This window comes from Pleuronectes platessa, chromosome 10 (genome assembly GCF_947347685.1).
Source record: "Pleuronectes platessa chromosome 10, fPlePla1.1, whole genome shotgun sequence".
Lineage (NCBI taxonomy): Eukaryota > Metazoa > Chordata > Actinopteri > Pleuronectiformes > Pleuronectidae > Pleuronectes > Pleuronectes platessa.
In genome coordinates this window covers 9,341,202-9,352,457 of record NC_070635.1, presented here as the reverse complement: position 1 = coordinate 9,352,457, position 11,256 = coordinate 9,341,202, and the positions used below count along the sequence as shown (strand labels likewise).

The window sequence follows — 11,256 nt, the reverse complement described above, 5'->3', positions numbered from 1 at the left end:
AAGGAATAAACATTGCATCGATTAATAACTTATATTATTACTATGTTACTATTGGAACATAACCTGTAATTATTGATACAATGATGACATGGAATATGCTGACTAATTGTTATTGAGAACTGTCAGAAAACATTACAAAATTCATAATAAAAACACTATATGACGTCTCCATGGGAAAGATTTCTTGGAGGAATAGAGTTCACACTGAGTGAAGTAATATAGTATTACTACTGTTTATGTGACTCCAATAGTTGGGGTAACAAACTAACATAACTCGACTATAAATCTAAGATAGCTGTACTTTACTTGAACTTTCCATTTATTTTAAGGATATTTCATTTAGATTATTCTTTTTTTTATCAAAAAGTGTTTATTAGTTATTTTCCAGTTGTTGCGTACAAGGCAAAACATATTACATGAAGCAGATTAGATTTAACAAAACAACACTATAGAAATGTTGTTAAGACAAACTTCATCAGCGTCAAAAGTAAAATACTTCATATTAGTGCATCTTTAAAATAATCCAGTATTACAGTACACGGTCAGTAGTGAAAGTATAGTTTATTAAGTAGAATCTAGCACCTTTATAATCTAAAATACTGCATTACAAGCTAAAGTAAAACATTGTAGCGTGTAACATGATACAATTTGAAGTGTCATTGTAATAATGCCAGTGATAAAGATGAAGCTGTGAGCCAGCTTTAAACAAAATATGCATAGAATTAAAGTTATCTATAGCAATATTATTAATATTAATGAATTAGAAAAGATGATAAACTAACCTATGAATGAATTTTGGTCTAAGTACAATTTTACATAATTTTATTGTATTTTATTGTATTTTAAGTGAAAGTATTTTATATAATTTGGTAACTCTGTTCATACAAATCTTAGACAGTACATTAGACAATAGCTTTTTTTACGTAAAGCCTGTGGTGTCGGTCACCGTTCCTTTCCCCCCTCGAGCTGACGTGCTTTTACGTAAACCCCGTTGGAGAATCCTGAAAACCTCCGCAGCCTTACGCTCGGAGGATCGGCGGTGGTGGAGGGTTTTGTGGGTCATGGAGGAGGAAGGTAAATAAAGGAGACGCGCTGGTAACACACGGCAGCTGCACTCGCACGTTTTCCCGGGAGCTTCGACACGCTGGACGCGACAGATTCTGGCCCGACACGGTCGTTGAAGTCAGCCGGAGAGGAGGGACGGTCCATCGGCTCCAGCAGTCGGCGGTGAGGTGAGCACCGTGCTACCCGTCTCTTCATGCCTCTGTGGCCGCACACTGCACTGGCCCTGCTGGAGCTAGCCACCGCTAGCCTCTGCTAGCTGCTGTAGCTGCAGAGACAAGACAAACTGCTCGTTGATTATTGACACATCTCTCTTTTGAACTGGCTTTTTAAACTAGCAACATGTCGGCGGGTAGAGAGAAACAACGTGGAGTGAGCTAATGTTGCAGTTTATGAGTGGAGCTACAGTTAGCATCAGGCAAACAGAGCTGTGGTGTCCCCAATCAGTTCAACAGTGAACTGGTCCCACACTGCTTGACTTCAAACCAGTATGCCTGCACCAGAAGGATGACGACGAGTCTTTGCATGCAACTCTATATGAACCGTATTACAAAATACAATGTTTGTGTGTTTGTGAGTGTGTTTGTGTTTGTGAGTGTGAGTGTGAGTGTGAGTGTGTGTGTGTGTGTGTGTGTGTGTGCAGGTCACAAACACAACCTTCCTGCACTGACGTCTGAGTCATGTAAGAAGTCTGTGACACTGTCTGTATTAATATCTTAGTTTAATCCTCTTTAAATTTGACCCTAATCATCACTCAGCAGCTGTTTAGGAATAAAACATCTTTAAAATCTATCAGAGTCCACCTGTAGACTAGTGGGTCATTTTCTTCTCAAGCTTTTCTAAACCCTGCTATGCAGAGTAGACAGGGAGTTACATTTCTATTCCTGACAGCTCGTTATGAAAAGTGCAACCATCGTAAATCCCTCCGGGGGGGGCTAGAGAAGTTGAGTAGGCCAGCATACGTAACAGATTTGTCATCCGTTCATCTCTGGGACTGGATATGTCCCAGTGCGTCGAGCAGGATGGTTTTTCTCATGGACAAAATATTTTCCCGGGTTTGAATTTAGGCTCTAAATCCGTCTCCGAAGGAGGTTTTCCAGTTTTTAATGCTTTGCTGTCTGAGGATTAGCTGAGTGAGCGATCATCAGATAAAGAGGAAACAAATGGAACCTGAGGTCAAAGTTGAGGCTGTGATACGAAGGCTTTGTGTTATTATGTTATTATCTTTCATTTTAGCCCTGGTATGACACCAGAACGTCTGGTTACTTGTCCAGTACCTTGTCTGGATGTATAACCAGGTTTTAATACAAAACCCTTGATTTCTATTGATGATGTAGAAGTGTAGAAGAACTTTACCCAAATGAAATAATTGGAAAAATATTTGATCAAAGTAAAAGTAAACAATTTCTTTTAATTTCAGTCCCAAAGAAGTATTTAGTTTCGGCACTCAGGCATATGTGGCACTAATTACAGTCTGTTATTTTGGTTATAACAGTATCATAATCCAGCTTTAAATCTTGTCTTTTTCTAACTGTATAAACAGTTAAATCAAGAGGTAAAATCTGTTAATCTTACTGCAGTAGCCGGGTGAAATGTGCAGTGAATGTCTGTGCCTGCCGAACCATCACATCCACATTATTTATGGTTCATCCAAAGCCAGGAGATCACATGGAAAACAGCAGATGGAGGCATGAAGCTTGAATTTTGCTATGTGCCATGGGGCTGACTGTGCCGTGCGTGTGTGGACGCCCCCTTGAGGTTTCAACTTCTCTGACCTGTCAGTCCCTACAGGGATCACACAGAACTAAGTGATGCGTGTGCTGTGCCTCAGTGCGACTGGCTAAAAATACGATTCCATTAACTTTCTCGAATTCAGATTGAGCCGTGTGCAATTGTCCAAAACAAACCCTCCAAAAAAACCAGAGTAATGCATCGATTCAACCTCTTCTCAGTTCTCAGGTGGTCTGATTGGGTTTTGCCTGATCCTCGTGTTGCCATGGCGATGCGGGAGTTGGTGGAGGCAGAATGTGGGGGAGCCAATCCCCTCATGAAGCTGACCAGTCACATGACCAAGGAAGGGGGGGCATGGCGGCACCGCTCAACACCTACAGTGAGTGATTTGTAGATTCAAGTTGGTAGTTTGAAAAAATATATTCATACAAAACATGAATAATTCAGCCAAGTCATGATGCTTGATAGTGATATTTTATTGTTTTTCTCAGATTCCCCCGACTCCTATTGAAATATCAACTGAAGAAGAGGTTAGTGCTCATGTTCCTCTCTGTATGCAGGATACTTCATGATCTAAAAAAAACTGTAGTAAGTTTTATCACTCTAATTTTTGTCGCAGCTGGTGAATGAGTTCCTTCAGGCCCCCCCACGGGCGCCACACACATTTGACATGGGTCAGCTGCTTGAGGAAATGCAGCAGATTGACCAGCAGAGCTACAGACAAGCACCACAGAGAGGTATACCACCTTATTAATATTATTATAGTTGTCATTGTGTTTACTAGTTTCAGGTATTTCAAACAGTTTTTAGTGTGTAATACACTGTCTCCATGGATGTCACAGCTCCAGATGTGGCAGCGTTGGCCCTCTCCGGGGACTGGGCGTCCGAGTTCGTCTCGAGTTCGGACCCGGCCGCCGCACCGGGACTCATCGCTCTCGGCGATGCAGCAGATGCTGATTGGACGAGGGAGTTTATCGCTGAGGCTGCAGGTAGACTTCCTCTTTCTTTCACTCTGGAAACACGCGGTGTCCTTCAAGTTTCTGGAGTCGTCATCAGTCTGTCATTTATCATGAACTTTAGCTGACATCAAACAGCTGCTTTGTAAAAAGCCTGTTATTTTTTTGCCGAGTTTGACCTTTTCACAATGTGTCTCCTGCTGTGTGCGTTTTTTCTTTCTCTGTATTTTCTTTAAATCCAGATCCTGGACGCTGGGCGGAGGAGTATCTGGAGCAGTCAGAGGAGAAGTTGTGGCTCGGAGACCTTGGAGACAAGGAAAACGAATGGTTAGAAAAGCGGCTGGGGAAATGGATTGAGAGTGTTGAAAGTATTCAGAAGAATAATGGCTTATATGAATGGCGACTTCAGGGACACTGCAATGAATGTGGAGCATAGACAAGACATCTGCGTAAAAGAGAACAAGAGCATTGCTAGAACAAAGATGGTAGATTGGAAAACATGTCTACACTTTGATAATGTTCTTGTCTGTACGGCTCAAGAATTTGACTCCTTTATACTTTTAATCTTGTCTGATGATGTGGAAATTATCCAACTGTGAGTGGTGTCAAAAGGCAATGAAGCAGGCAGTGAGAGCTGGTGTAAATTATACTGCCTAGATGTCTAATCATCGACATGCACTGACCTCAAGAACTGACTTTTACAACAATGCAAAGCACATTCTTTAGCTTGAATTGACTTGCTCCACACACTATATATATATATATATATATATATATACATACATACATAGAATAAACCAATGTGCCGTTTCTTCTGATCTTATCATTTCATAACGGTGTGTTTTTAACTTTACAGGACAAAAGAGTATGAACCAGGGGAGGAGCTGAGGGAGACGGCCAATGAACTTGTCTCAAAGGTCGATGACCCTAAGTTACAAAACACAGAGGTGAGCAGTTTGTGTCCTTCTGTCTGACATTATCATTGGATCCTGTTAGTACCATGTGTCATTTGTTGTTTTGAATCTATCACCATATCCTCTCTCTTTTTCTTCAACACCTTCTTAGTGTGTAGTTTCTTTGGAGCAAAGTACATTGCTAATGTTTATCTCTTTAAGGTTTCTCCAGGTTGTTGTCTTTGTGTGGAAAGAAACTTGTTGTCTTGGAAAGAAACTCGCAGTATATTAGTATAAACCTGACCATTTAGCAATGGTAATAGTAAATGTTTTTTTTTCCTTTTTTTCCGATGTTGTGTAGTTCCTGCGATTCGTTAGGCAGATTGGCGAGGGCAGTGTCACAGTGGAGAGCAAAACAGACAGACAGCTCACAGATAAGGCTCAGGCCCAGGAGGCTCAGAACTGGGCCTCCAACCTCAACCAGGTACGAGTCTCTGCCCACTGAGGAGAGGGGATGGTTGCAACTGGGAATACACCGGGGGAAGCACTTCTGCTCACTTTTACACAGTATAGGCTCTGACTCATGACTCATCAGCCCAGTATCTGATGCAGAGTAACATTTTCCAGAAATGTAACCAAAAGCAGCCACTACACGGCCTGTAATATGAAGCTCAGCGCTGAGCAGCAGTGCAGATGGAATCTGTTTGGCAAAGAGAGGACTCCTATGACTCTCTACTTATGCATTAAGTTTTTAAGACATGCAGTCAAACTCCAAATTAAGTGATCTACATCTTGTTTTCTAGGACTTTGCCATAACAATCAGTTCTGTCAGAAAAAGGCTATTGCCAAGTTTTAAATTCTAACTACATTTTTCCAAAAGACACAATTTAGTGGAGGCCTCTTTCCACATAGAAAAGAAAACAATAGATCACAAGTTGGATATAATCTAATGCAAATACTCTCTGTTAGAAATATGAGATAAAAGTCTAAATTATTAACTTTAAAAAATCTGACTCGCTATTCAATTGTGACTTAGTGTCCAATAATGAATTCAACATTTGTATCTGTCGAATAATTTTTAATATCATACTTACAATTTATTCAATATGTCAAATCTTTGGAGTAGTGTATAAGACTTTTATTTTCATATTTCCTAACTTTCATCTAGTGTTTTTTTTTTTCTGCTGGCAGAAAATGGCTTCCATATTTTTTACTGTGCATGTGCTGCAACATGGCTCCATTGTACTCCGTTGCCCTCTAACCTTGACATATACTTTCCCCCTTTTTTTTACCTGCCTTCGAACTCTTGGCTTACCATTCCCTCAATTAACAACCGCCATTCATTTAATCCTCCTACTACTTAAAAATAACTTCTACTCCGCCCGACCCCCTTCCAAAAAAAACCTCCTCACCAACTGCTCCCTCCTCCTCAAAACATCGCCCCATTCCCTGCCGCCTCCTCGCCTTCCGCCATAGTTCCTGACGAAGACAGGGGGGGGGAGTCTTCCCCTGGAAACCCCAGCGCGGAATGAGAAGATTTCGAAAACTAAAGCTAAACAGGCAGAGCAGTGGGCCGAGGTCGTCCGGCAGGTAGGACCTCTGTGGTCTCAGCAGCGATAGGTGTTACGATTTTTAGCTGCAGTTATATGAAATGCTATATGCAAGTTGTTTTCCACATAGAAGAAAAAGGATACACTCAGCATTAAATTTGTTTGCTGACGAGTGCATTTTCTATCTGATTAAAAAAAAACCATTTCATTTGGAAGAAATCCAAGGAAGGAGTAGGAGAGAACTAGCTTCTTCTGTGCTGTGCTGTTTCTTCGTTTGCTCTTTTCCTCTTCTCCATTCACTTCCCTCTATATTTTTCCCTGTTTTGCTGTAACCATCCTGACTTCAAATAACAGTTTGCGTAGCCAGTGCATGCAGACTTCAGTCAACCCCTGTCGATGCTCCTCATTGCTATTCAGGTGTCAGAGGAGTCGGCCGAAGCCTGGGTAGATGAGTTTGCCACGGCAGGACCAGATTTCCAACAAGCCAAAGCTGCAGTGGAGGTGAGACGAGAATTACTGAAAACACACACCCTGAAAACCAAAGCTTAAGCTGCTGTGTGTTAATTGAGAGCAGTGAGAAGGGAGAGGTTACAGCTCGATGTGTCCTGGGAGGCTGGGGTTTGAAATGGAAACTATCAAGATCAAGGTGCCTTTGATAAAGTCACTTAATCCCATTAGAGAAAAACAAACAAACCAGCGTCTCTCTCTTTTGACTCAGTTCTGTGCACAGTCATTTCTCTCTCTGAGAAGTAGAGGACACACGGGTCTATAATACAGGATGAAGTGTGATACGAGGAGTGGGGTAATGATGTGTATCTCTGTCATTCTCTCAGAGTGATGTGGATTTCTGGGAGAAGCTGCAAACGGAGTGGGAGGAGATGGCGAAGAGGGACGCAGAGAGCCATCCCTGGCTGTCTGACTTCGATCAGCTACTCAGCACTTCTTATGACAAGGTAGCCATCTGTTTAGAGACTTATTGTGTTTGAGGATAACAGCGGTTTTGCTCATACGTCTCCCCTTGTCTGTGTCTGAGTACAATACGTTACTGCTGTTTACGTACGTGACTCTGCAGGCGCCTCTGTTTCAACACTCCACACAGAAATAGACTCTGTGTTATTCTTGTGTCTATCGCAGGGTTATCAGTTTGAAGAGGACAACCCCTACTTATCTCACCCGGACCCTTTGACAGAGGGAGTGACAAGGATGGAGGCGGGGGACATCCCGGGTGCCGTGCGCTTCTTTGAAAGTGCCGTACAGGCAGAACCCGGCAACCAGCTGGTGAGACTCTTAAAAACTCATTTGCATTTTCCTGTTTTTTTAATTCTTCAATCACTCACGAAAACAGCCCAATAAATCTCTTTGCTTGTAAGTTACTTGGATTTATGCCGCTGACTGAAAGCAATTGTAATGATGCTCTGTTGTGGCTGCATCTGTTTTCTCTTAATTGCAGGCTTGGCAATATCTGGGAACCTGTCAGGCTGAGAACGAGCAGGAATTTGCTGCCATCAGCGCACTCCGCAGGTCAGAAACCAGAAATGCAAAATGAGTGTAGTGGTGCAAGTTCATACACTGGCTTCGGTAGCAATAGGAAACAGTAAACATACATGCTGCTCTTCTGGATCTCAGGAGGCATTATGTATATCATAAATAATTAAATATTGACAACTGTTTTCCTTTTTGGACATTTTTTGAAAATTATGACTGATATGCTGTAAGACAGGCAGTTAGCGATTATTAAGATTATTTTATAGACTGGATCTAGTCCTATAATTAACTTAAAGTCATATTAATTCTATCCTGAACTTATTTATTAAGTGTTTTATTCGTTATTGTTTTTCCATAATCACGTTTCCTCCATTAGATGTATAGAGCTGAAGAACGACAACCTGATTGCTCTAATGGCGTTGGCTGTCAGTTTCACGAATGAGTCGCTGCACAGGCAGGCCTGTGAGACTCTTCGGGATTGGCTTAAGCACAATCCAGACTACCGCTCTGTCTGGGACCAGAACGAGCTGGAACGCCAAAAGGACGGTGCCAGAGATAGGGAGAAGGAGCGGGAGAGGTTCGGGTCACTGCTGCCAGAGTGAGTAGGCTTCCAGCTTTAAAACACAAGATAGAGAGGATTCCCATATATTTGTAGTTAGGTGTACTAAACTGAACTTCCTGACTCTTTCTTGGTTTTGCACAGATCTTTGTTTTCAGACGTCCAGTCCCTTTTCCTGCTTGCAGCCAACTCGGACCCCTCCAAGGTGGACCCCCAGCTGCAGTGTGGTCTCGGAGTTCTCTTCAACCTCAGCGGCGAGTACGACAAGGCGGTGGACTGTTTCAGCGCCGCTCTGTCTGTCACACCACAGGTTAGGGTAGAAGCCACTGTCGAGATCTCAACGTCTGTTTTCACTCTGTTTTTTTTAATGACCTCTCCTTCTTCTTCTCTCTCTCCATCAGGACTATCTGCTGTGGAACAAGTTGGGTGCCACGCTGGCTAATGGAAGCCGCTCAGAGGAGGCAGTGGCCGCCTACAGGAGAGCTCTGGAGCTGCAGCCAGGTTTCATCCGTAGTCGCTACAACTTGGGGATTAGTTGTGTCAATTTGGGAGTACACAGGTGAAGAGGCAATTTTTAAATACGATAAAACTAAAGAGAAACCCCATACCTGGTATTAACATCCATCACGGATGATTAGACATGACAGACCACATTCAGAGCTCAACTAGGACTCGTGGCCACATATTGATTTTTTTTTTTTTAATCATTTCAAATAAGTAAAATCTTATTTATTGTAGAGCTGTGATTCACTCAGCCCCTCTGTGCCCAGCTCTCTCACGCACACTGAAAACAATGGACCCATCTGGGAACAAGCAACATAATTGGATTTTTGCAAACAGAAATGTCGTATATATCGAGTGGAGAAGTGAGATCTAATCACAAGTGGCCTCTTGGGACACATGCAGAGATGTATTTTCATGCCAGGTGGGGTTTGACATGCAAACATCAACGATGTTAATACCAAGTATGAACAGAGCCATAGAAAGCTTATTTGTCCAGTTTAAGCTTTGAAGAGTTTTTGCTATAATGGGACTAAAATCAGGCTGGTTATACAGATGTTGTTTATCACATTGTTCAAAAGACCAAAAAAACACAGCTTGAATCTGTGTGTTTACATAATACAGCTAATGTAAACGATAAACTACTTGAAATCTTCTCGTCACTCTGTCCTGCTTTCTTTTTTGGGATATCCTCAGAGAGGCAGTGGAGCACTTCCTCGAAGCCCTGTCTCTACAGCGCCAGGCGGCCAGCGATGGGGCGAGAGCTGCCCGGGGCCCTGGAGGAGCTGCAGCCACCATGATGTCCGACAACATCTGGTCGACCTTGCGCATGGCTCTCAGCATGATGGGCGAGAGCTCGCTGTACACCGCCGCCGATCGCCGGGACTTGGACACATTGTTGGCTCACTTCTGCCAGAGAGAGGTGGAGGGTGGGACTGAATGAAAACCAGCTGGGGGGGCGCTTATTGAGTGTGAATGTGTTTTGCTGGGAGGGAAATGTGTGGGTGACTGAATGAAGCGGAGAGGAATCCGAGTGGTAACAGTTCGAGGGAAATGGAGACACTGTGAATTATCCACCGTCCCAGAGACATCATCTTGTGCTTGTGTATGTTTGAGTGACTTTTATCAAACTTTGCAGTCTGTACCTGAGAAGAGAACCAGTCAGCAGTACTACAGACATGTCACTGTATTTTTAAATGTTGGGATTTTCTTCATTGCCTTGATCTATAGAACTGGGCTCGATCTGAAATGTGTTCTTAGTGAGGAGATTAAATGAAGAAGAATGAATGACTTCCCTCTGTACTCAGTAACCAGCTGTATGGACAGTTAGTTATGTAGTTATGTTTTTCATGAACTCTCATATTCTTTAACAACAACAGATTGTAGATTGAACCGTTAGTCTCTACGGTTATGTAAATTAAAGGTACAGTATTTCAGTGACATTGAAAAGAGTACTGCTTTTATCAAAAGTGCTCTCAAGAGAAAGCTGCCGATAACAAACAGTAGTCAGAAGTGCTATAGTGGCTTGTTTCTTTATTTACCTCTATCTTATTTAATTTTTTAGTAATCATTTATCAGCCGGGACAATGAACTGACAACCAGCAGGACTGTTACTGTAATGATAACGGTGTGTGTATGTGTGTGTACAGGATGTTTGTGTGTTCGGGCCTGGGTGGGTGATATTAATCCTCTATTGGATGATAAGAACATATAATTGTAATATCGTTGAGGATGATTTCCTGCTCTTTTTCATATCGCTCTTGTAAAACAATTTGCTTCATTGTAAAATAATGCTATATGCCATATTGTGTATTGTAAAATAATTGTTGCACTATAATTGTTTTCAGGCTACTTCTATCCTGACTGCAATGTTTAATATAATATTCAGCAATAAAGCTTTGATTCCAAACATGTTTTTGTTATTTCTGCAGCAATCGGTATTGGACAAGCAGGTCCGGGTGTCACAGGAAGGTGTGGTAAGCATAATAAAATATCAGATTCAAGCAGTGGATAACGGGAGGGTTTCAAAGTTAGGACTGCTTTCACTTTGAATGGAACATTCACAGTGTAAGAGTGAATATTATATAAGAGAAGAAAAAGCGTTTACAGATTTGAATAGTGGAGTTTTTACCTGGAAAATAAATAGAAAGAGGCTAGTCTCTTCATGTAGTGTGTCTGGAGCCTGGAGTACCAAGCCAGGTTCGATTTGAATAAACAAATTTAGACTTTAGGTTTTAAATTTCCCATTATTGAAGCTCCAGAGAATTTTTTTTAAACCGAGATGATCACAAGTCGATCCGAGTAGATTGTGAAGATGAAACTTAGATTGAAGTGACATAAATTGAATAAAAAAGCAGTTTACAATTTAAAACTAACACAAAATATTTTATATTCCCTTTAAATGTAACTTGTTCATTCATCCTGCCAAGAAATAAAGAGCAAATTAATTGATTGACATTGAGAATAATCTTTAAACAATCTTCTGTACTTTTTTTCTTTAATGTATTATTTGTATTCAA

General features: G+C 41.7%; 1 protein-coding gene across 2 annotated transcripts; it reads left to right on the top strand.

Annotated features, from left to right (window-relative positions):
- The first annotated feature begins 1,031 nt into the window (after positions 1-1,031).
- On the top strand, positions 1,032-10,646 carry pex5 (peroxisomal biogenesis factor 5). Of its 2 annotated transcripts, XM_053432381.1 has the most exons (16): positions 1,032-1,232; positions 3,015-3,172; positions 3,285-3,323; positions 3,413-3,530; positions 3,636-3,782; positions 3,992-4,076; positions 4,606-4,696; positions 5,004-5,126; positions 6,610-6,693; positions 7,026-7,145; positions 7,327-7,470; positions 7,643-7,713; positions 8,054-8,275; positions 8,381-8,546; positions 8,638-8,795; positions 9,434-10,646. In XM_053432381.1, exons 2-16 carry the CDS (start codon positions 3,059-3,061, stop codon positions 9,678-9,680), a joined length of 1,929 nt encoding a protein of 642 aa, XP_053288356.1. In that variant the 5' UTR covers positions 1,032-1,232; positions 3,015-3,058; the 3' UTR covers positions 9,681-10,646. The 2 variants fall into 2 exon arrangements, with proteins under 2 accessions (XP_053288356.1, XP_053288357.1); XM_053432382.1 differs by lacking the exon at positions 5,004-5,126.
- The last annotated feature ends 610 nt before the right edge of the window (positions 10,647-11,256 follow it).